General features: G+C 41.5%; 1 protein-coding gene across 1 annotated transcript in view; it reads right to left on the bottom strand.

Moving 5' to 3' along the window:
- DTL (denticleless E3 ubiquitin protein ligase homolog) overlaps window positions 1-26,777 on the bottom strand; it is a 279,535-nt gene that overhangs the window by 70,992 nt on the left and 181,766 nt on the right. Inside the window, exon 13 of the mRNA XM_044075077.1 lies at window positions 26,433-26,571. Within this exon, the coding sequence (XP_043931012.1) occupies window positions 26,433-26,571 (139 nt within the window). The remainder of the gene's footprint in view (window positions 1-26,432; window positions 26,572-26,777) is intronic.

Here is a 26,777-nt window from a genome sequence, read left to right as displayed (position 1 = left end):
AGCACACTCGAAAGTCTCATACATAAAGCAAACAAAGCCAACTGTGTATGTAACAGAAATAACATAGGAGGCTTTAATTTACAGTAATAAACCACTGAATATAAACAAATAATGAAATATTGTTTAAACACTGTAGAACTATTCATTTACTTTAATATAATCTCACAAAGAGGGAACAGAGGGGTCTGAAAGTACATTGGTCTTAAGGTGCGATAAACCACAAAACATTTTAAACTGTTGTGCAGCAGTCTTTCATATCTTATACTATCAGTTGATGAATTTCAAAACTATGCATAGATAAGGAACAATAATAAGAGATGGAAGCATATCTTAGTTTAACACCTTAATGAGCACATAAAACTGGAGAATTTATACATTAAATAAGTTATGATGTGAAATAACTGTTCTACTACTATATATTAACAATGCTTTAAAGGATACAGGCTCATCTTTATTTTAAAGTTAATGGCATCATATCTGATTGTAGTAGAGTAGACTTTTTTTTTGTCAGCGTATTGGATGGATGTGTTTGCTTGGATGGTTAGACATTTCAAGCAAGGAGTGTCAGACTCCATGGGGGTAAGAGAGATTTTAAAAGCAAACCTTTAATGATAATTATATTTTTTTTAGCTTTTTTCGAGTGCCCACAACAGTAACTATATTATGTCTACTCAAACCTACAAATATTAATGTTCATATGATGACTAAGCAGTTCTTTACTAACAAAGTTCCATTACCTAAGAGAAGTACATGTATACTTTTGATCAGTAAGACAAATGGCATTTATTAACTGTATTAACATAAATGTCAATGGATTAAATAACGGATACAAGCAGGGTAACAAACAGATATTCAAAGTTGTTTAATTCTCAAGTTAATTTTTTTTTTTTTTTTTTTTACAGGAAATACATTTATTAACATAAGACAGACAGGCTAAATACTAAAAACTTACACTATATTATCCAGTTCACAATATAATCAAAAAAGGGGGTGTGCGAAATCACTGCCTATGCCTATGGTTATAGAAACATATCAAGATGGTAAAGGTATGCTTTGTACTCTAACTATAAAGTATAATAAGAGGATATTAACTCTTACTAACTTGTATTGGATTTTTTGGAAAATGAATTAAAACAACTGACCAACATCTAGAACAAGTAATTCAAAAATCGAAAGGCAATATCATTCTAGCAGCATACTTTAATTGTGCATTGTCGCCAAGTGATACTAACAATAGGTAAAAGGCGAATACAGGCATCTGCAAAGGCGTTGCTAAAATTTACTAAAATGTTTCATCTTAGAGACATAAATGAATTTTCAGAATTAAGTTGTGTTCTACCCATTACCCCCATAGACACAGAACACAATTCAGAATTAACAGAGTTTATGTCTCTAATGACCTGACAGATACACTATGCAAAGTCAAAATGGTAACCCGTCTGCTTTGAGATCACAATGCAATTACCTTTGAGCTGTTTTTGAAATCTAATAACAATGTTAAAATCAGAAGATTACCTGCATATATAACTTGTTTAAAAGAATTTAAGGACTTTTTTATTAAAGAAATAATTTCCTTTAGAGAAATTAATAATATAGAAGATACTTCAGAAATTTATTTATGGGCTGCACTAAAAGCATATCTTTTTGGAAGAGTCACTAATTGGTTCTCAAATTAAAAAAAACAATGGGACAACAAAGGATTACATGAAATACAAGAAAATTTTGATAAAGTTAAAATTAGAAAATCAGACAAATACATATATAGAAGACATTAATAAGCTAAACAACAGATACTTGGAAATCTTAAACCATAAAACTAAACTCAACCTTGAGAAAAGTTTAAGATGATTAACTTCTCTACTACCCCAAAATCTATAAGCAATTTAGTCACAAAAACAAATTTACTCAGCAAGTCCAATCACATAGTAGAAGTCTACTCACATAGGAAGAAAAGAAACAGAAACAGAAGATATTCTAAAGGAATTCAAAGATTATAATAATAAAAATCAAAATAATATATTAATAGATCCAGAAGAAATAATTAAAATATTTATTAAAAATATAAAAACAAATCTGATGACCAAATGAAATTATCTGACAAAACGATCTCTATGTCTGAACGTCAAACTCTAAACTGAAACCTAATAAAGCACCAGGTAATGACGGGATTATTGCTGAACTTTATAAACTGTTACCCAAAGAAGCCCTAGACATACTACACATTGTTTTTTCTGTAGTCAAGGACCTGGAAATATACCCTTATCTCTCCAGTTTTAAAAACTGACAAAGATCATACTGAATGCTCTTCATATAGGCCAATTTCACTTTTAAATATAGATTATAAATTGTTCATGGCAATTCATGGTAATACATTAAATATATATTCTACCCTCCATAACTGACAAAGATAAAACTGATTTTATCTTGAACAGAAATATTTATGATATTAAAAGAATAATCACAGTAATTGACTATGCAAATAAAACAAAAGAGAACTTAACATTAACGAGTCTTGCTATTAATAGTGCTTTTAACTCGGTAAACTGGAAATATTTCTTGCTGGTTTTAGAAGAATATAATTTCTCAAGTAACTTCATACGTCTTATTAATCTTCTTTATAATGATTGTTTTGCATATGTTAAAATAGGTACTTCTACTTCTGATTCTACCCTGATTATGTAACAATTTGCAAATTTTTGATAGAATTATAAAACTGGTTTTCCCTCATAGAACTGGCACTTATGTGATTTGGTTTCACAGTAACGGCATGTATTGGGGAAACTGCTCTCTCATACGTTTGATATTTTTAGGAATAGCATAAAAAATATAGAACCTGGAAATGCAGGAAGAAACAACAAGAATGTGCTTGCATGACATATTGTAAAACAAAAAGTATTGTTGTTTTTCCTTCACAGTAACAAAGGTTTGGTAATCATAATAAGTCTTTCGGCTTTTCCCGGTTAGGGGTCGCCACAGCAGAACTCCGGTCCGTTCATGACTGGCAGTGGATTTTATGGTGCCGAGTTGCCAGCCCGACGCCCAACCTTCAATGAAGGCATGCCCATTCAAGCTCGCACCTACCTGCATGTCTTTAACGTCACTCGCATGCGGGGAGGACATGCAGACTCCACACAGAAAGCACTCCAGCCGAGAATCGAACGGGAGAACCTTTTGCTGTGAGGTGACAACGCTAACCGCTGCACCACTGCATTTGGTATTTTTAGAATAGCGTGTGATGCATTGGCTGAACAGAATAATGTTGTGTAACAAATGGCATTAACTACAGTGGCTTGTTGACGCATCCTAAATAGTTGAATGTACACAGATATTCAAGCTAAAGGGAAATGGGTAACAGGACAGAAAAAGTTACAACTATCCTATCAATAAAAGAACATTTTGGCATGCTGAGAACTGGCGTTCTCCGAATGAATATGGCTAACAGCAGAAAAAGTTACAGACTATGCTATCAATGAAAGAACATTTGTTAAAGAATATTTTGGCCTACTGAGAAAGTACAGTTGTGTACACTTACCATAAATGTAGATGTTCGAGTATATTCACTGTTACAGTCATTACAATTGGGTTATCCTGCTGGCAGGCTACCCTCAGTCGGCCTGTATTCCAAAGTCTAGGTCCGGCGTCGGTTGCTGTCGCCTCTTCCCTGACGTCAGTGCGCCAGGGGTATAAAAGATGCAGCCGACTCCATTTTCTTCAGTTTTTCTTGCCTCAGATGTCAGGTGCCATCAAAAGGGTAGGCTAAAAATATGTAAATAAAACATGCATGCAGCAAAGTAAATATTTAGCTTTCATCTACAAGCAAATACACCACGTAGGTTGTATAGAATAGAGAAGTACAGATAAGTTCCAGCAAAGAAAAAACGGGGAATGGCGGGTGGGTAACCTGGACTGCAACAGTGAATACACTCGAACATCTACATTTATGGTAAGTGTACACAACTGTACTATGTTCTTCATGTTTCACTGTTGCAGTCATTACAAATGGGTTGAATCCCAACGCTAAGGTTGGGAGGTTGGAGCTAAATAGCATTAGGAGCGGCTATTAGGCCCTGCAGAACTGCAGTGGCAAAGCCTGCCCTGGATTTAGAATAGAGTGGTAAGTGATGGTGCTTTGTGAAGGTGTGCACTGAACTCCAAGTAGCAGCCTCTAAAATGTCTTTGGTTGGTACTCCCCTAAGGAAGGCTACTGAAGTGGCTGCTGCTCTGGTTGAATGTGGCCTAATGCCCTTAGGTACTGGCTTGCCATGTTGTGAATAGCAGAAACGAATGCAGTGGCCTATCCATTTTGAAAAAGTCTGCTTTGAGATAGCCTTTCCTTGTGATCCTGCAGCATATGCCACTAGTAATTAGCCTTTCCTTGTGATCCTGCAGCATATGCCACTAGTAATTGCTCTGTCTTTCTGAAAGCTTTGGTTCTGTTCAAATAGAAGCGTAGCTGTCTGTGTATGTCCAAAGAATGCAGAATTCTCTCCCCTTTATTCTGTGGGTTTGGATAAAATGTAGGCAGATGAATAGTTTGGTTAAGGGCCACACTGGACACTACCTTAGGCATAAATGTCGGGTTTGTCCGCAGAGAAACCCTGTCTGGATAAAAAATGATAAAAGGTTCCACAGCCATGAGTGCCTGTAGCTCTGAGACTCGTCTTGCAGAAGTTATTGCTAAGAGCAGAGCTGTTTTCCAAGATAAAAACTTTATATCAGCTGTAGCGGCTGGCTCGAAAGGAGGCAGGGTGAGTTTTTCCAAGACATAATTGAGGTCCCATGCAGGTATTGGTGATTTCCTTGGAGGCATTAAATTTTTGGCTCCTCTGAGATACTGCCTTATTAAAGGATGAGAAAAGATTGGAGGCTCTGTATTGTAATGAGCTGAAACGGCAGAGACATGAATTTTTATAGATAAGAAAAATAGGCCTCTGTTCAACATCTCAGTCAAGTATTGCAAAATCTGAAGAATGTTTGGCACAGCAGTGTCAATTCCTTGTGCCTGGTTCCAAGCACAGAATCTCTTCCATTTTCCAGCATAGGATTTTCTAGTACTAGGCCTCCTGGCCTCCAAAATGACATCCATCACCGCCTGAGTGAGAGGTGTGTTTTGTATGACCACATTATCCGCCATGCTGCCAGATTTAACGTCTTGAGTTGGCTGTGCAGGATCTGATTGTTGTGCTGGGACAGTAGGTGAGGTACTTGAGGTAAGGTCCAGGCTGGGCATTGAGACAAGTTCCTTAGGACTGGATACCAGTACTGGCGTGGCCAGTCTGGGGCAATCAGAATCATTTTTGGCTTCTCCTGTCTGACCTTTAGGAGTACCTTGGGGAGGAGAGGCAGAGGAGGAAAGGCATATACTGTTAAGTTTTTCCAGCTGAAAGGTAGGGCATCCACTTTCCATGCTTGTCTGTGATAAGTCCTTGTGCAGAATCTCTTTAATTGGTAGTTGTGAGGTGATGCAAATAGATCTATGTCCGGGCATCCCCATTTTCTTGTTACCATGCTGAAGACTTGTGGATCCAATTTCAACTCGTGGGGATCCATGAGGTTTCTGCTTGGTTCGTCTGCCAGAGTATTTACCTTTCCTGGCAGGAATTGTGCCTGCCGATGTACTTGGCAAGTCAATGCTGTGTCCCACAAAGTCATGGCTAGTCTGCAAAGGGGGTAAGAATGAGTGCCTCCCTGCTTGTTTATGTACCACATGACCGTGGTATTGTCTCTGTCTTTATCAGTAGTTGTCCAGGATGAAGTAGGTCCTTGAAGGCTATCAGGGCATTTTGAACAGCTAGCATCTCTTTTTGATTGATATGCAGATGCATTTGGTTTGCAGACTATGTGCCTTGAATACATCTTTCTGCCATGTGGGCCCCCCAGGCATAATCTGATGCATCCGTTGTTAAAGTCTGTGTGGCTGGGGGTAGAGTGAATGGCTGTCCCTTGTTCTGGTGACAGGCCTTCGCCCACCATCGAAACTCCTGTTGCAGGCAGGGAATGAGAGTAACTATTGTTTCCAGGCTGTGGCAATGTTGAGTCCAAACACTTTTTAGGTACCATTGAAGTTTCCTCATATGCAGTCTTGCATATGGAATTAGTAGAACGCAGGATGCCATGAAGCCCAAAGCCTGCATAATTTTTCTTGCAGATAACTGGGTCTTTGTTGCCAACAGTTTGAAATAGGTAGTCAGCTGTCTTTGTCTGGCGTGAGATAAGTAATCTGGGCAATTGTATTTAAGCTTGCACCCAGGAATATTATCTCTTGAGAGGGTACTAGTTTTGATTTCTGTTCGGTGACTGTGTACCCTAGGCATGGTAGTAATCTCTTTACAAACGCCAGATGCTGTAGTAGAATGTCCTTGTTCTCTGCTTGAATGAGGCAGTCGTCCAAATAAGGATATATTTGTATTCCTCTTTGTCTGCAGTATATAATTACTGGTGCCAGGCACTTTGTGAAGGCCCCGGGTGCAGCAGATAAACCAAAGGGCAGTGCAGAGAATTGGTAGTGCATTCAGCCAGTTTTGAATCTGAGGTATCTTCTGCATGTTTGTCTGAGTGGGACATGCAGGTATGCATCTTTTAGATCTAAAGTCACAAGCCAAACCTTGTTGCCCAACATGGGCAGAAGCTGCTGTACAGTCAACATTTTGAATTTTGGAATATCCAGATATGTGTTTAGAATAGATAGGTCCAGTATTGGTCTCCAGGCTTTGTCCTTTCTGGGTACCAAGAACAGTCTTGAATAGAATCCTTGTCCCTGCAATTGCTCTGGCACTTGTTGAATGGCCCTCATGTTCATGAGGGATGAAACTTGTTTTTATGCCTCTGCCCATTGATTGCGTGGCAGGTCTGGCATACGGTTTAGCCTTGGCAGGGTGTGAAAGTGGAACCTGTAGCCTTGTGAAACTATATTTAGAACCCATTTGTCCTGGGTGATCATGTGCCAACTTTGTGAAAAAAGTGCTAGTTTCCCCCCCAAAGGGGCTGCCAAAAGATAAGTGCTTGGTGCTGGAAGGGGAAGTCATTGAGAATGTTTCCTGTATGGCTGTGATTTTTCCTCTCCGCTCTTGGAAGTAGAAGCACCCCATTGTTTAGGCCTGTATGAGCCTTGGGGCTGTGATCTGCCTCTGGGGCGTCTGTATCTGCCTCTTTGTGGTCTATCTGACACTGGAAAGGACCAATTCTTTGTAGGCCAGTTCCTGCTAAATCTGGGAGGCTGTACCTGCAAGAAATCCTTGACTGTTTGCATAGATTTAGCTTTGTCCTCCATTTTCTTCAACACCTCTTCTGCTTTAACACCAAAGTATCATGCTGTAAAGGAGCATCTAATAATTTTGCTTTAACATGATCAGGCAGATTTTGTTCTTTTAACCAAGCATGCCTCCTAATGACAGAACCTGTAACAGCGGCCCTGCAGGAGACCTCTAGAGAATCAAAACCACATTGCAAAGTATGCTTTCCTACTTGTTCAGCTGCATGCAATAAATCCTGCATTTCTTTGTTGTCTGCACATTCTGTATTTGCTGACATTTTCTGTTTAAGCAAAGACATAAGATATTGCTGATATTTAAGCATATGAAATTGGCAATTTAAGGCTCTTACAGCCAAGGTAGCAGAGGTATAAATCTTTTTGCCCTAGAATCCCTATCAGAGGGGATAGGGTTTTTTTGCAGTAGAAGCCCTGACCCCTTTCGGACCCTGAGAGATGGTTTCTGGGTCAGCAGCAGGGTTTTTATAAAGAAATTTATGTGAATCAGGAACGCTATAGTATCTGTCTGGCTTAACAGGGGCTGGTGGTAAAGAGTCTGGAGAAAGACTGGACTCTGAAAATACATCATCTACAACGTCTAAAACAGGCGGAATGGCAAGGGGCCTGTGCTGAGGCAATAAAAGGAAGTCTCTGAGCCTTTTCTTGGATTCTGAGTAATCTTGGCTCTCCCAATGGAAATGCTCCCTCATAGTATGCAGTGTCTCCCCAAAAGAATAATCCTCAGGAGGAGAGGCTGAAGGGATACATTCTTCAGCATCAGAATCCTCATAGGGAGGAAAGGAGTAATCCTGTTCAGAGGAGGAATCAGAGGAAATGGAAACCTGGTCTGAAGATTCATATTCCAACTCTTGCCTAGGCCTCTTATCAGGAGGGGGATGGGAACCCCTGATCAAAGTAATTAGGTCTTCGGCCATTTTAAGCATCTGTTTTTTAGGCATGGAGGCCTGTCCAGGTGAATGCTGTACTTGTTTCTTTGTCTTTAGAGCTGCTTTAGTCTTTGCCTTTGAAGCTGAAGTAGGTTTCACATGTAACCGTGTAGGCCTGAAAACACCCTCAGAAGCCGATGACTGCTCAGCGGCTCCGGACCCATCAGAAGGAATAGTTTCCGAGTGTCCAATACAGTATAGTTTTGTACCTACCATAAATGTAGATGTTCGAGTGTATACCCTGCTGCAGTCATCACACTTGGGTTATCCTGCCGTCAGGCGGTCCCGCAGTCGGCCCGAATTCCAAAGTCTTGGTCTGGCGTCAGTTGCTGTCGCTTCTTCCCTGACGTCAGTGCGCCAGGGGTATATGAGAGGCATCCAACGCCATTTTCTTCAGTTTTTCTTGCCCCAGATGTCAGGTGCCCCCCCAAATGGTGGTCAGTAGATAGTACCAATAATAAAAAGTGTAGCATAAACAAAAAATCCCTCCAGCTATAAGCAAATACAACACAAATGTTGTAACAGATTTTAAGGTATAGCAAGATCTTAGTTAGGTCAGAGGGGATGGAGGGAGGGTAACCTGGACTGCAGTAGGGTATACACTTGAACATCTACATTTATGGTAGGTACAAAACTGTACTATGTTCATCGTGTTACCCTGCTGCAATCACACTTGGGTAGAATCCCAAAGCTAAGGATGGGAGGTAGAGTCAACCAGGGTTAGAGGAGGCTAGAAGGCCCTGCAAAACTGCAGTGGCGAAGCCAGCTCTAGTCTTAGAGTAAAGTGGTAAATGGTAATGTTTGGTGAAGGTGTGTACTGAACTCCAAGTTGCAGCTTTCAGAATATCCTTGGTTGGCACCCCCCTGAGGAAGGCTGTAGATGTAGCTGCTCTCCTGGTAGAGTGGGGGCCTTATGCTAGCAGGAACTGGTTTTCCATGGTGGGTGTAGCAAAAACGTATGCAATGTCCTATACATTTGGAAATGGTCTGTTTTGACATAGCCTTTCCTTGTGATGCTGTAGCATATGATACAAAAAGCTTGTCAGATTTTCTGAAAACCTTAGTTTTATCCAAGTAGTAACGTAGCTGCCTGTGAATGTCAAAGGAATATAGGAGTCTTTCTCCTTTTTTCTGTGGATTTGGAAAGAAGGTGGGTAAATGGATGGTTTGATTTAGAGTCACACTGGATACCACCTTAGGCATAAAGGAGGGGTTAGTTTGTAGAGAAACTCTGTCTTGATGAAAAATGAGGAAAGGCTCTACTGCCATTAGTGCCTGAAGCTCTGAAACTCTTCTCGCTGAAGTAATTGTTAGCAGCAGGGCAGTCTGAGAAAGCTGGCTCAAAAGGAGGTAGCGTAAGTTTTTCCAGAACAAAGTTGAGGTCCCAAATAGGTGTTGGTGCTCTCCTGGGAGGCCTAATGTTTTTGGCCCCTCTGAGAAACTGCCTTAGGAGTGGATGTGAAAATAAGGAAGGATCCGTGTTGTAGTGAGCTGAAATAGCGGAGGCGTGGATTTTAATAGATGAAAAGGAAAGCCCTTTGTGTAACATCTCAGTTAAATATTGCAGAATCTGAGGTATGTCAGGCTGAAGGGTATTTTGGCTTTTAGCTTGGTTCCAGGCGCAAAACCTTTTCCATTTGTCTGAGTAGGCTTTCCTGGTGCTGGGCCTCCTGGCCTCCAGAATAACATCCATAACAGCTTGTGAGAGAGGAGCTGGCTGGTTGCTTAGGTGATTTGCCATGCAGCCAAGTTTAAGGTTTTGAGCTGGCTGTGTAGAATCTGATTGTCTTGCTGTGAGAGCAGATGGGTAATTTGTGGTAGAATCCATGGTGGTCCCTGTGCCATATTCCTTAATAGTGGGTACCAGTGCTGGTGTGGCCAGTCTGGGGCAATGAGTATCATTCGGGGTCTCTCCATCCTGACTTTCAGCAGCACCTTTGTGAGAAGGGGTAATGGAGGAAAGGCATAAACTGTCAGCATTTTCCAACTGAATGAGAGTGCGTCCACTTTCCAAGCTTGATGGTGAAAAGTCCGTGTGCAAAATTTTGTTAGTTGATAGGTTTGGGGGCTGGCAAACAGGTCTATGTCTGGGAACCCCCATTTTTGAGTTATCATTGCAAATAATTGTGGATCCAGTTTCCATTCGTGGGGATCCATGATGTTTCTGCTTAGGTCGTCTACCAATGTGTTCTTTTTTCCTGGCAGGAATTGAGCTTGTAATTGAAATTGGTAAGCCAGTGCTGTGTTCCACAAGGTCGTTGCTTGCCTGCATAGAGGGTAGGAGTGTGTACCCCCTTGCTTATGTACCACATTACTGTGGTGTTGTCTGTCCTTATGATAAGCTGCCCTGGATGTAAGAGGTCCTTGAAGGCTGTCAGAGCATTTTGTACAGCTAGCATTTCTTTTTGATTGATGTGCAGATTCCTTTGATCTGCAGTCCATATGCCTTGAATGCACTGTCCTGCCATGTGTGCCCCCCAGGTATAGTCCGATGCATCTGTCATAGTTTGCCTGGCTGGGGGTAAGGTGAAAGGCTGACCCTTGTTGAGGTGACATGCCTGTGACTACCATAGAAACTCCTGTTGAAGGCAGGGAATGAGAGGTATCATTGTTTCCAAGCTGTGGCTGTGTTGAGTCCATACGCTTTTTAGGTACCATTGTAATTTCCTCATATGCAGTTTTGCAAATGGTATTAGTAGTATGCAAGATGCCATGAAGCCCAAGGCCTGCAGAATTTTTCTTGCAGCGAGTTGGGTCTTTGTTGCCATTGCTCTGAAGTATTGAGTTAATTGTAGTTGTTTGTCTGGTGTCAGATAAGCCATCTGGGCCGTTGTATTCAAGCTGGCACCCAGGAATGTCATATTTTGTGAGGGCACTAGTTTTGATTTCTTTTCGTTTACTGTGTACCCTAGGCAACTTAGAAGATGTTTTACAAAAGCCAGGTGTTGTAAGAGAATGTCCTTGCTTTCTGCTTGGATGAGGCAGTCGTCCAGGTATGGGTATATTTGAATTCCTCTGTCTGCAGTATGCAATTACTGGTGCCAGGCATTTTGTGAAGACCCTGGGCACAGTAGATAAGCCAAAAGGCAGTGCAGAGAATTGTTAATGGGTTGAACCTGCAATGAAACGGGGGTATCTTCTGCGATTTTGTCTGATAGGGACATGCAGGTATGCCTCCTTGAGGTCCAACGTTACTAGCCAAGTTTTCTTGCCCAACATGGGAAGAAGCTGCTGTAGTGTTAGCATCTTGAATTTGGGTACTTGCAAGAAGGTGTTTAAAATTGAAAGGTCCAGAATGGGTCTCCAAGCTTTGTCCTTTCTGGGGACTAGAAAGGGCCTTGAGTAAAATCCTTGGCCTTGCTCCTGTGTAGGTATCAGTTGAATGGTCTCATGTCCACGAGAGCTGTAGTTTGTTTTTGTGCCTCTGCCCATTGATTTTGTGGCAGGTTTGGCATTCCTTTTATCCTTGGCAAGGTATGGAAATGGAATCTGTATCCTTGTAAGATAATGTCTAGGACCCATTTGTCCTTTGTGACGATGCGCCAGTTGTCTGCAAAAAGTGCTAATTTTCCTCCCAAGGGAGCTGCCAAGAGAGGTTTGCTTGGCAGTTTAAGGTTTAAGTCATTGTGTTTGCCTTCTAGTAGTTTGGGACCTGTCTTCTCCTCCCTTCTGTGTTGCAGTGCCCCACTGGCGAGGTTTGTAAGGGATTTGTGCTTGTCCTCTGCCCCTTGGGCACCTGTATTTACCCCTCTGTGGTCTGTCAGAAGCTGGAAAGGACCAATTTTTTGTTGGCCAATTTCTGCTGAAGCGTGGGGGCTGTACCTGTAAGAAATCTTTGACCGTCTGCATAGATTTTGCCTTATCCTCCATTTTCTTTAAAACCTCCTCTGCTTTAACCCCAAATAAGACATCCTGCTGTAAGGGTGCATCTTGTAACTTTGCTTTAACATAATCAGGCAGAGATTGTTCCTTTAACCAAGCATGCCTGCATATAACAGACCCAGTAACAGCTGCTCTAGAGGAAGCTTCCAAGGCATCAAAACCACATTGTAAAAGTATGTTTGCCCACCTGTTCCGCTGCATGCAACAGATCCTGCATTTCCTTGAATTCAGACTGTTGAGGGTGCGTGCCCATCTTTTGTTTTATTTGAGACATTAGGAATTGCTGGTATTTAAGCATGTGAAATTAACAATTTAGTGCTCTCATAGCTAGAGTAGCTGAGGTGTAAACCTTCTTCCCCCACCTATCTAGTGCTCTGGAGTCCCTTTCAGAGGGTACAGGATTTTTAGCCATAGAAGCCTTAGCCCCTTTGGGACCCTGGGAGATTGTCTCTGGATCAGCAACAGGGCTTTTGTATAGGAATTTGTGTGAGTCAAGCACTCTATAGTATCTATCTGGTTTGGCTGGAGCATGAGGCAGAGAATCTGGATTTAGACTAGATTCTAAGAAAACATCATCCACAATGTCTAAAACTGGGGGGATAGCAAGTGGTCTATGCTGGGGGAGTAAAATAAACTCTCGGAGCCTTTTCTTTGAGTCGGAGTAGTCCTGACCTTCCCAGTGGAAATGTTCCCTCATGGTATGTAAGGTTTCCCCAAAGGAATAATCTTCAGGGGGAGAAGCTGAGGGAATGGAGTCTTCAGCATCAGATTCTTCATAAGGGGGAAAGGAGTAATCCTGTTCCTCAGAGGAGCCTGAGGAAACAGACACTTGATCAGAGGAGGCATAATCCTCCTCTTGTCTAGGCCTTTTGTCGGGGGGGGGGGGTTGGGAACCCCTGATCAAAGAAATTAAATCTTCAACCATTTTAAGCATCTGTTTCTTAGGCATAGGGCCTTGACCTGGAGACTAAAGTGTAGTCTTTTTTGGTTTTAGAGGAGTCTTAAGCTTAGCATAAGATTTTATGGTGAGAGTAGTCGGTCTGAAGACACCTTCAGAAACCAAAGGTGTTTCTACAGCACCGGCTTCTCCTACTGCAATGTCGTCGGTAGGGCCTAAAGAAAATGGCTGCATTGGCCTAGAACTCTCTGCTGGAGAATCCAAAGCGGTCTGGGGATCTAATTCAGCGGTAGCCAGGGGCTGCATAGGCGCCTCACTGAAAACCGGAGAACCAGCGACCGGCCCAGCCGAGGGCTTGGAGTCTGGCTTGGATCTAGGCTGCCTTTCTTTATCTTTGTGTTTTTTATGCACGCCAGTAGTCGGTTGCTCCGATGGCATAGTGTAATTAAATTTCCTACCGAAGTAGTGTCGTGCGAAATCAAAGCATCGCTTTACAGTTCGCTTATTGAACCTAGCACAAAACCGACAACCAGTGACGTCGTGGTCTGGGCCAAGGCAAGGTATACAAAAAGAATGAAAGTCCTTATGAGGTATTTGCTTCCCACAAGAAATGCAATTGTTAACTTTCTGACATCGGACTAAGGCAAGAAAAGGTTCCCCAACAGGGTACTTAGCTTTTAAGACTTCGGACTGAAACTCGATTCTAAAATCTCAGGTGTCGGTCGACCGGCACTTGCGAACTGCTTCTGCTTCGGGCACCGCGCGGCAAAAAAGACTGAAGAAAATGGCGTTGGATGCCTCTTGTGTACCCCTGGCGCACTGACGTCAGGGAAGAAAAGACAGCAACCGACGCCAGACCAAGACTTTGGAATTCGGGCTGACTGCGGGACCGCCTGACGGCAGGATAACCCAAGTGTGATGACTGCAGCAGGGTAACACGATGAACATCTTGAGTTTCCAGAGGCCCAGTTGGCTTCACATGGGAATCTGAAGCGGCCTGTGGCTCTGAGGTAGCGGGCGTCAGGGGCTGCGAAGGCGCTTCACTGAGAACCGGTGACAGGCCTAGCAGAAGCCTCGTCGGTTTTGGATCACGGATGCCTGTCCTTTTCTTTTTCTTTACGTTTTTTATAAACTCCGGTAGTCGGCTGATCCAAATGTATTATATAATTAAATCTTCTGCCAAAGTAATGGAAAGCAAAATCGTACCGACGCTTAATAGTGCGTTGGTTAAATCTAGCACAAAACTGACAACTAGCAACGTTATAGTCAGGGCCTAGGCAAGGAATACAGTAAGAATGAAAATCCTTATGAGGTATTTGCTTCCCACAAGAAATACAATTATTAACTTTTTCTGACATCAGTCTGGAGCAAGAAAAAAGTTTCCCCAATGGGGTGCTTAGCTTTAATGAAGACTTCGGATCTGAAATTTGAATTTGAAAACTCAGGAGTCGGCCGACCGGCACTTGCGAACTGCTTTTGCTTCAGGCACCGTGCGGCAAGAAAGACTGAAAAAAATGGTGTCAGCTGCATCTTTTATACCCCTGGCGCACTGACGTCAGGGAAGAGGCGACAGCAACCGACTAAGGACCTAGACTTTGGAATTCAGGCTGACTGAGGGTAGCCTGCCAGCAGGATAACCCAATTGTAATAACTGCAACAGTGAAACACGAAGATCACCTGGTTTTCTCTGGACTGAAATAATGTTGCAGACAAAGAAGGCTTCAATAAAGGAAAAGAATGTTTCATCAAGGATGAGCTTGAAGCTTGATCAAAAGTGACTGGGGAGAACGGTTTGTTGGACATTTTTCTAATCAGTCAGCTGAGGAAGTGCAGTGTACATGACAGCATTATATCTGTGTTATAAAGGAAATGTTATAATCTGACAGTAGTGCTTGGTCGGCTTGTTTCAATAAATCTGTCATATGAATATACAGCTGTACAGTTTGTCAGTGTGGTGCCATCTGTTATTAATTCAATTTAACAATTTTCTCAGATCATATATAGATATAAAATGTATCAACATAAATGAGAATTTAAATTCTAAAATTCACCTGTTTGTTGTTGACATCCTACTGACATTAAACAACAATGATAATTCTCTATCTGCAGTTTTCTTAGCAATGAATGTATTTAAAAGAAAATCTGGTTTAACATTTAACAATGACACAACAAAAATCCTACCTATAACTACAAAGAATTGAATCAAAAATAAATTAAATATATTGTCAAAGAGAAGAAAATGAATAATTATAACATATATCAACAAATGTAAAATAAAAATAAATAAAATAAATATAACATTAAAGATAAAATAAATTATAATTATACTAACAGTATAAATATGAAGAATCTAATAGACAACTGGAATAAAATTTTCTTCACGATGGAAGAGAGGATATCTATAATCAAAATGATTATCTTACCAAAAATCTTGTATATTATACAAATCACAAAAAGTTTTATTAAAGAATTTAACACTTTAATTTTTAGATTTCTCTAGTATCCCAATAAACCAAGCATTGCTTTAAACCATCATATGAGAGACTAGGCAGCAAGAGGGATGGGACTACCAGATTTAGAATTATATTCATTATCATCAATTATTAAAACAATATATCTTTGGATTAATAACACTTACACAGCTATGTGGAAAGAGTGTTTAGGAAATCTTCCTATAAACTCTAAACATAAATATTCTAATAATTATCTCATACTAAATAACAGACTACATTGGTTATTAAAGTATTACCTTATATGAAAAAGTAAAACAAGTGACTCCTATTTCATTTCTACTATATTAAACACTTTTAAAAAATGTATATATAGAAACCTGGCATATAAAGCATGGACCTTCCTTACATTTCCTACGGCATATAACCAAATAATATCTCTACCTCAAAATTAGAAACAATGATCACATTTAAAGAGGAAAAATCTGCTATATTTGTTTCAGTTAATGAAAGATGAGAAACTACATTCTGTTATTATATTAAGAACAAATATAATTTAGGTAAAGATGTGGCTAGATATGTAATCCTGCAGAAAACATGTAGAAGGGGAAATTAAGTTAATGCAACCAAGGATAAGGGATCATATCCCAAAACTAACTGAATAGCTAATATTCTTAATGCAACAAAACACATTGGGACAGGGTCTCTTATCTAAATTATATAAAGATGTGAGGAGAGAAACAAAAAATTGCAATGACAATTATTGGAACTATTTTACCCAAATTAATAATAGACCTCAGAATGAAGAAGACAAAAATTAATTCCAATATCTTCTAAACATACAACTTCAGCTCTTGAACAGAATCTTTTTACTTGGAAATTTTGCATAGATCTTTCTTCACACCACATAAAATTGAATTAATTAATGTTCAAGTAGAAACAAGTTTGTTGGAAATGCAAACAAGAACTTAAAGCAGATGGGTAACACGTTTTTTGACTGTACTGTCTTAACACCTTATTGGAATAACATTAATCTCTTTTTACAGGCTTTTTTGGAGATAAACTTGTTTTATCTAAATCGCTAATCTTTTTAACATTCCTATTCCTATACGTGTTAAAAAAAATAAAATATCTCAGTTTGTGGTCTACACTATCTATAGTGAGAATGTTAAAACTCAGAACTGGAAGAACGAATATATACCCTCCTTCAAAGAATTTATAAATCTTGCACTTTAAGTCTGTCACCTGGAAATCATTACAATTAAGTCAAGAACAACCAGGATTACCTCTTGCTACAATGCATGGACAAAGCTTAGAGATCTGAATGACGTGATAGTTAATGGACACTCCTGTAAATAGTTTTCTTTTATGTGTGAGGTTTAGTTGAATTTTGTTTTCATTATATTCACAAATCTCTGACTGTAAATATTTAAATATTGTTGTGATTATTTTACACATTGAAAACCCAATAAAAACTTAAAAAAATGCTCTTTGTAGGGATATAAACATCTTCTGCAACATCAATAGAACAGTTTGGAGGGACAGGTATATTTTGGAGAAGATAGCTTTGCTGTGGAACAGACACCTCATCCACACAAAATAAAGTTCATCCCTGTCCATTACTTAGATCTATGGATGGGAAAGAGAAAATTTACACCAAGACTGCCCGCTATACTATTAATGGACAGAGCAGCTCCTAAAATGCTTTATCCCATGCATGGGCCCCTTGAAATTATCTTTGGTATGATCCCAGTTGTTCTTATTAGGGGTAATATATAATTATTGACCATGGGATGGGTAAGGGCAATGTATAAGCAAACAGGATAGGTTATTTTGAGCACAAAAAGTGAAAATGGCTAGGCTTAAAATGGCCAGCAAGGGCAGCTAACTTGGTACTTACCTATAAACTTATAGAAATGGTGGATGCCATGTACCACATAGCTCAAAGAAATTCATCGACAGGAAGAGATGGAAGGAGAAGAAACTGAAAATAGACAAAGTGAGAGAGGATCCTTGGGAGGCAGGACGCAAGCCATCACTGTCTGGGCCTGAATCGTGCATCCCAGAATGTCTGAGGGATCAGCATAGACTTTGAGATTTAGGGTAAACTCCACTCTGAAACTGAGGAGCAAGAGATAAAGATTTGTTTCAAATCATGTATAAAACTTTACCCTAATCTTGAAGGGTCTCGGTGCCAAAACAGATTCTGGTTGCGTAAAGCAGAATCAAGCAAATTAGCCTTGCCTTGATGTCTTCACGAAGAGGCAGTAGAGACAAACAAGAATACCCCCTCATCACAGATCCTTTTGCAAGTGTCCTAGAATAAGCATCAGCAGCAGCATCATAGCTACATTTAAGACAAGGATGAGCCACCTGAGTAGCAGTATTCCAAAGGGAAACAGCAGAAGTCTTTAACTTGGAATAAGGTATAGCAGTCAGAATGCCCCCCAGCTTAGACAAAAGAGCCAGAACATACCAGGTCATACAGGTTTGGTAGTTAATGGCTCAGATAGCCAAGGTAACCAAAGTGTAGACCTCTTCCCCACACCTGTCCATGGCACAACTTCCCTTATCGTGTAATAGCTTAGAGCAGGACAGCTTAGATGGCTTATCACTAGCTATAGAAGTAACAGCATAGTTAGAGGAAGGGTTTTTATACAAATTTTCTGAGCATCAGGGACCTTAAAGAGCCTACTAGGTTTTTTTTGTGGGGGGGGGGGCAGGAGGTTGGGAATCAGGGGCTTGGGAAGCTGAAGAGAAAAGTATCCAAAAGAACAACCAAAACTGGAGGGACTGCAGAAGACGTAGGAGAATCTGTTTGTAATAGCTCATATGTTTTCTGAATCGCACTTAAAATGTTCCAACATATGAACCACGGTATCCCCGAAGGATAATTCATCCACAGGGGAATCAGGAGAGAGTGAATCTTCCTCTTCAGACCCCATGGCAAGAGGGCAGTGATTAGAGAGGAGTAGGTCAAAATCTCCTCTCCAGAGTCTAAATCCACCTCATCCTCAGAAGATTCAGATTCCCTAGGATACTTTGAAGGAACAGGGAACAGAAGTAGAAGCAGATGATCCTTGAGTGGGCTTCAGAATTTGGCACAATTCCCCACTCGCACAACATTGAAAAACTCTCAAAGACAAGGATTAACTCTTACATTGCTAGATGGGTAGCCAATTGGCTCATTGACAGAATACACACAATGTTAAAATTGATGACTCCACCTCCACCAGTAGACCAATCACCAGTGCAGTACCACAGGGGTCTGTGTTGGGCCCCTTACTGTTTGGCCCTTACTGTTTGGCATCTATTTCTCAGAAGTCCAGGCGCAAGTAGATGGCCTTTGGCTCACCAAGTTCAATGATGATTGCAAATTGGGAGCAATCAGAGTCCCCCAGTGATGTCAACATATTACAAGAAGGGCTAACTCAAGTAAATGATGGGTGCCAAACTCATGGTCTAAAAACTTAATGCAAAAAATGCATTATTATTCCCTTTGGCAAAATGGAATTCCCTACAATTTACAGTATTGACAGCAACTCCCCGAGTTCCAACCTAGTGGTACGAGACTTGGGAACACAGGTTGATGGCAATCTGAAATTCGACCACCATGTTTCCACAGTGGTAAGGAAAGCCTTTTAGGTAGTGCACCTCAGAAGCACGGCCATTGCATCTAGGTCAAGGGATGTTATAACTCCACCCTCATCAGACCGCTAATAGATTATAATGCACCCTTTTGCATGTACCTCACCAGATACCTGCAGCAGCTGGAAAAAAAAATCAGAGGTTTCTCACTAAGAAAATACAGGGACTCCAAGCCATGACCTATGTTAACAATCTGAAAGCCCTGTCACTTTACTCTGAATCTTATAGGCTGCTGAGCAATGACGTGTGCCTGGCCTATAGGGAAATCTCCAACCCTGCCCTAATGGAAATACTGCACATCTGCAAGTCAAATGGCTCAAGATCACTCAACTCCAGGGATCTCAATCTAGCTTGTGACATCAACAGATCATGCTGGAGAGACAGACAGGTCTTCCAGAGATTGCCACTTCTCAGGAATAGACTCCCTATTCACATAAAACAGAGCTCCTCACTGACCCTATTCAAACGCAACCTGGATGATTGGATGAGAGACTGCAAATTCGCCCCTGGGGTGGCACCAATGTCCTTCATGGACAGGGGTAACTGGTGGTTGATCACAGACCCTCTCTGTTCATAAATTCATTCTGCAAACTACCCAAAAGAGAACAAAAAGGGGATATGTCGGACTAACATGGCTAGACTTATAAAGGCTCTAGGGCTACTAGCTTAGTAACCTTCTATGAACCTTGAAGGGTACTGAACAGTCCCCGAGTAAAGTCCTGCCATTCTTGGTGAGGATCTGCTATATGCCTGGTCTAGTGTTTTTCATTAATGGAACATCAGCTTTAAATCAGTCTTGGGGGGGGGGGGGTTCATACCCCTGCCTAAATTTACCGAGGGTGCCAGGCACCTCTTCCCTAACAAGTATCTAGGGAATCTGAGATAATCAGTCATGGTTCCTCCACCACATCTGTAGCAGACATAGGCATAGCCTCAGCGGATGTGTGGTAGACATCTCCATGTCAGCATCCAATTGGGTTGTCACGGAAAGAGCTAACAGAGGCACTAGGTGGGTCTTTGAGTTCTTCATTCAACCTGATGGAGATCTCAGTTAGGAGGGGTCTATATCCTGTCATTGAATGGTCAATTCAACAAACGGCATTTCATCTGAAACGCCATTCACCGAATTCCCCTCAAGTGGTGGTCTGCTCTCCCTTGCTAAGTATATATACCAACTCCGAAACTGCACTACAGTGGGGAAAGGCAAATTTCCTGATCCTCACTCTACCGCAATCTCAGTATGAACAGTTTGATTAATGGCATGTTCGATGCAAATGCACTGAAAATGGTGTTCCCTGAACTGATTTTTCACTGAACTGATAGGGGACCCCCTCAGGAGGAAGATGGCCAGTAAGAGGTGAAGTACATGCCTTCTTGGCTTTTTTCTTCAATACCAGCTGAATGCTGGGGAAGACAGATTCAGAGGCCATCATCATTCTCTCTTTCGGCTTTTCCCGTTAGGGGTCGCCACAGCGGATCATCTCTTTCCATTTCTTCCTATCCTCTGCATCTTGCTCTGTCACACCAACCGCCTGCATGTCCTCTCTCACCACGTCCATAAACCTTATCTTAGGCCTTCCTCTATTCCTCTTACCTGGCAGCTCCATCCTTAGCATCTTTTTCCCAATATACCCATCATCCCTCCTCAGCACATGTCCAAACCAACGCAATCTCGTCTCTCATGCTTTGTCTCCAAACTGTCCAACATGAGCTGACCCTCTAACATACCGATTCCTAATCCTATCCATCCTAGTCACACCGATTGCAAATCTTAACATCTTTAACTCTGCCACATCCAGCTCCGACTCCTGCCTTTTTGTCAATGCCACTGTCTCCAACCCATATAACATAGCTGGTCTCACTACACTCTTGTAGACCTTCCCTTTCACTCTTACCGATACCAGTCTGTCACAAATCACTCCTGACACTCTTCTCCACCCATTCCACCCTGCCTGTACTCTCTTCTTCACCTCTCTTCCACATTCACCATTACTCTGAACTGTTGATCCCAAGTACTTAAACTCGTCTACCTTTACCAACTCTGCTCCCTGCATCCTCATCATTCCTCTACCCTCCCTCTCATTTACACACATATATTCTGTCTTAGCCCTGCTGACCCTCATTCCTCTGCTCTCTAGAGCATATCTCCACCTCTCCAGAGTCTCCTCAACCTGATTCCTACTCTCACTACAGATCACAATGTCATCTGCAAACATCATAGTCCACGGGGCCTCCTGTTTGATCTCATCTGTCAACCTGTCCATCACCACTGCAAATAAGAAAGGACTCAGAGCTGATCCTTGATGTAATCCCACCTCCACCTTAAACGGATCTGTCACTCCCACTGCAGTCCTCACCACTGTCACACTACCCTCGTACATATCCTGTACCACTCTTACGTACTTCTCTGCCACTCCCGACTTCCTCATACAATACCACAACTCTTCTCTAGGCACCCTGTCATATGCTTTCTCCAAGTCTACAAAGACACAATGCAACTCCTTCTGACCTTCTCTGTATTTCTCCATCAACACTCTCAGAGCAAACATTGCATCTGTAGTGCTCTTTCCTGGCATGAAACCATACTGCTGATCACTAATCATCACCTCCCTTCTTAACCTTGCTTCCACTACTCTTTCCCATAACTTCAAGCTGTGACTAATCAGTTTTATCCCTCTGTAGTTACTGAGGCTCTGCACATCACCCTTATTCTTAAAGATAGGTACCAAAACACTTTTTCTCCACTCCTCAGGCATCCTCTGACTTTCCAAAATTTCATTAAACAACCTAGTTAGAAATTCCACTGCCATTTCTCCTAAGCACCTCCATGCTTCCATTGGTATGTCATCTGGGCCAACAGCCTTTCCATTCTTCATCCTCGTCATAGCTGCCCTTACTTCCTCCTTGCTAATCTGTTTCACTTCCTGATTCACTATCCCCACATCATCCAACCTTCTCTCTCTCTCATTCTCTTCATTCATCAGCCTCTCAAAATACTCTTTCCATCTACTCAACACACTCTCCTCTCTTGTGAGTACCTTTCCCTCACTATCCTTTATCACCCTTACATGCTGCACATCTTTCCCAGCTCTGTCCCTCTGTCTAGCTAATCGGTACAGGTCCTTTTCTCCCTCTTTAGTGTCCAATCTCTCGTACAACTCTCCATATGCCCTATCCTTAGCTTTCGCCACCTCTCTCTTTGCCATGCGCCTCATCTCCTTATACTCATGTCTACTTTCTTCATCTCTTTGACAATCCCACTTCTTCTTCGCCAGCCTCTTCCTCTGTATACTCTCCTGTACTTCCTCATTCCACCACCAGGTCTCCTTGTCCTCCTTCCTCTGTCCAGATGTCACACCAAGCACCTTTCTAGCAGTCACCCTTACTAGTTTTGCTGTAGTTACCCAGCTATTCGGTAACTCTCCACTGCCTCCCAGTGCCTGTCTTAACTCTTCCCTAAACTCCACTTCACAATCACCCTTTTTAACTTCCACCATTTAATCCTTGGCACAGCTTTCACACTCCTCCTCCTCTTCTTGTTCACCAACGTCATTCTACATACCACCAATCTATGCTGCTTAACTACACTTTCCCCTGCCACCACTTTACAGTCTCCAATCTCCTTAAGACTGGCCCTCCTACATAGTATATAATCAACTTGTGAGCATCTTCCTCCACTCTTGTACGTCACCCTATGCTCCACCCTCTTCTTAAAATACGTATTCACCACAGCCATGTCCATCCTTTTCGCAAAATCCACAATCATCTGACCTTCTGCATTCCTCTCCTTAACACCATACCTACCCATCACTTCCTCATCCCCTCTGTTCACTTCACCAACATGCCCATTAAAGTCCGCTCCAATCACTAGTCTCTCACCCTTAGGTACACTCACCACAACTTCATCCAACTCACTCCAAAATTTCTCTTTCTCTTCCATCGCACACCCAACTTGAGGAGCATATGCACTAACAACATTCATCATTACACCGTCAATTTCGAGCTTCATAAACATCACTCGGTCAGACACTCTCTTCACGTCTAAAACACTCTTGGCATATTGTTCCTTTAGTATAACCTCTACCCCATTTCTCCTGCCATCCACACCATGAGGCCATAGTACCCTGAAATAAGAGTTTTAAAAACAACTCCTGTTTTAATGTATGTTTTTAATCAATGTTATAACTATGTATTTTCTGTCTTAACTATATATTATTACTATGTATATTTTGCTCTGGTATTTACTGTTTGTCAAGATCAATACTGTAACTCAATTTATGCATGCAGAGCTTTTTCCCCCGAGCCTCCACTGAAAAAGGACCTGTGTCCAGTCAGAATTTCCCGGTAAACAAATGTAAATAAATAAATGCTGGTCCTAGAGGTAAACAGAAAGAGACGAGAGACAACAGCAGAGTCTTTGGGACAAAGGCCTGACAGATCTCACAGTGGGTATGGTTATGCATACCACCCAAACAAAAAAAAGTCAATTCTCATGCTTATTTTTCTGGGGAAATCTCTCCTCCCACAGTCACATTTTCCCCTTCCTCGAGGAGATGTAAAAGGCAAACCAAAGGAGAAAAAAAATGAAAGGAAGAAACCCCAACAAGGCAGTTATCTTTAGAAACTGCAGTGGGTGAACAAACTCAAACATCTTGCAGGCAGAAACCAAAGTAGCATTCAGACTGGCAGCAAGGAAGTTCTGAGGATTAGGAGCTTGTACATTAACTTATAAACAAAGGTATGGCACCAAGGTCCAAAGAAGTCATTGTTCCACTATATTAGGCATTCATCAGACCTATCGTTGAGTACAATGCCCCCTTTGGTATGTACCCAGCCAGGCATATCCAATAATTTTAACGTCCACAGAGGTTTCTCACTAAACATAAACAGGGCATATGTAGCATGTCCTATGCAGACTGCCTGAAGGCCCTATCCCTGCATTCTGTCTCCTAGAGGCTGTTGGGGGAGATCTATGCCCGACGTACAATGCATTGTCAGACCCCACTCTAATGGACCTCCTGCATATCCACAAAACAACCACCAGAATTACCCATTCTAAGGACTTAAACATTGCCTGTGTATAAAAGGACCTGCTGGAGAGACAGGTCTGTATCCCAGAGACGACTACTTCTCTGGAACAAGCTGATCATCCATGTGAAGCAGAGTTCTTCCCTAACCCAATTCAAGTGTAATTTGAACAACTGGATGGAGAACAGGAAAGTCATCCCTGGTGTGGCACCTCTCACTCTAATGGACACAGACAGCCTCTAAATGGTTCATCTCGTAGGTCCACGTAAATGTACATGTTTCAACTCCCAAGTCCCTGCTTACACTCATCAAGGGTACCAGAACTTGTCAGAGATTTGTGATGTATGGCTAGGCTAAAAAAGGCTATTGTGGTCATTAGCTTAGAAAACACCTATGAACATATGTACCTTATGCCTTAGATGTAGGACATATGTCTGACTTACGGTGCCTGGAATTTGAAGTGTCTTTGGTTTGCTGGTCAGATGTTTGGTTATCCTTGGCAAGATATCCCAGATATTAAGAATACTGCAACAGTGACAAGAAAGGACATATAAAGAGAAGCTTCTACTTACTGTGGCATTTAAAAGCAGCTGTTTAATATCATCTGGAAGAGGATGTAATCTGTGCCAGGCATACCTTTGGAGGACTGCCTGAAGCTTCTGCCCTGGTGCAAATACTTAGGACATGACAACCATACATGATTTAGAGCTTACCAACTCACCTCACAGACCTTGGTCAGTCCATCTGGCTCACCCCAGTGGCCTCTGTAATGTCCTGTCACATCTCTATTTTCTTTACTACTTCTTCTAGTTATAATAAAACATAGGTCTTGAACTTAATAGCTCTAATCATCAAAAGCTGCAGATGTGTATACTGTTTCCAGATTTAACTGGAGGATCCTGCTATCCAAAACATGAGGAACTGTGTTTAAACTAAGTGCCAAGCTTAGACCCCTGGCAGTATCTAATGAAGCAATTTGCTGGGTCATTCACTAGATTTTTATACAAACTGTGTTTTTCCTGCAATGTTTAAAGTCTAAGTGGCTTCTTAGTGCTGTTGGCTGTGAATTTGGCTCAAAAGACAGTTTCAAAAAAACTTCAGCAACTTAGACTACTGAAGGGATGACCAAAGATCTTCAAATGAAAGGTATTCCACCTCCCCATTAAAACACTCGCCTTAAGATTCATGGTTTCCTCAAAGAACCTGAAGTGAATCAAGTCCACTTTGCTTGGGTTATAAAACCATGGACAACTGCAATTCATTTGGACAGACAAGATATTCTACCCTGGAATCTTTCCTCCTCTGTTGTGTAGCCACACCCACAGTAGTTGGACAGGGCCCATTAGATATGGATGGAGGAGCTATTTGCAGGGTTCCTATGCACTCTTTAGCAAAGTACATGCAACTAGTTAAGTACTGGTCGCCCCACAGATGTCATTCTAGGGCTGCAGTGGGTCTGTCAAGTTCATTACAGTCTTATCATCTATCTGCTTCCTTTACTACAGATAGTTTTTTGCACTTTTGTTTTCAGCAGTTATATGCTTTCTTGAGGGACCCCATCTTAGGTGACGTACTGATCATTAGAGTACTAGAACAGACTAAAGCCTTCAAGCATGAGTGATCTAGAAAGATCCTGAGATTCTTAGCTCTGCTAAGCAGAGCTCACCTACTGAAACTTTTGCAGTAAACACAACTTAAAACATCTTGGCTTTCGCCCAATCAAATACACACTGCAAATGGTAATCATTAGGAAGAATCTGTCTCATATTTGGTATATTTGCACATCACAAAGCAACCATAGACATCAGCAATAATGAAGGAGTTTAGTGCAGGTTTTGCAGCAGAGTTTTCAGTTGATGGCTTTGGCACAGGAAGTGCTGAAAAGGGGATGATGTCTGTATTGATTTTAGTTCTGGCTGGAAGATGGACATCAACTGGTGGCCAATTCCATTCTACTGGATGGAATGCAGTGGTGAGTCTTACGGCAAACAGAGTGATGCGCAGTCATGAGGATGAAAGTTTTATTACAGGACAGTTCAGGATAGATATACAAAAGCAGCAATGAATCAAACCAGTTTGGAAATGTCTAAAATAAGCAGTTCATTCATGTCAAATCACCATGCCATGCAGTTACTACTATCACAGCTACTATTTGCCTACAACGCGACCAGGATCAGATCAGCAAAGGACTTACGTATTCCTCTGGGGCACGGGGACAATCCTCTGAAATGCTAACATTAGAATCAGTCTCCAGGGTGTGCACACAAACAATTTTAAAATGATTTTAGAACAGTCAATGTAAATTATTCATTAAGAAATTTCCTTATTACCTCCCCTTTCTTTTTCTGCTTCTTTCCTTTGGTTTGCCCATCCCACCAAACTCTGTTCTCCCAACCTCGATTTTTCATCCTCAAAGTTGCGCAACAGACGCCAGATTCGTACAGTGTTGTCATCAGAACAGGTTGCAATCTGTACTCAATCAACAGATCCAAACAGGAGTTAAATACAGTATCCACACATTTCTGCATTATAAACACAAAAACAAAAGCCTTCCCTTCATGACTCAAATTTGACTTCTAGCATTTCAGAATAAGACAGTTCAACTCTACAGACTTCATTTGTTTAAAGAAGCTTATAATACTGCTCAACCATCTTAATCATGGAGGAACTTAACA

The sequence above is a fragment of the Protopterus annectens genome, chromosome 6.part0, assembly GCF_019279795.1.
Source record: "Protopterus annectens isolate FY-2018-M chromosome 6.part0, PAN1.0, whole genome shotgun sequence".
NCBI lineage: Eukaryota > Metazoa > Chordata > Ceratodontiformes > Protopteridae > Protopterus > Protopterus annectens.
Note: the sequence above shows the minus strand (reverse complement) of the source record. Positions and strands in the feature narration are given on the sequence as shown.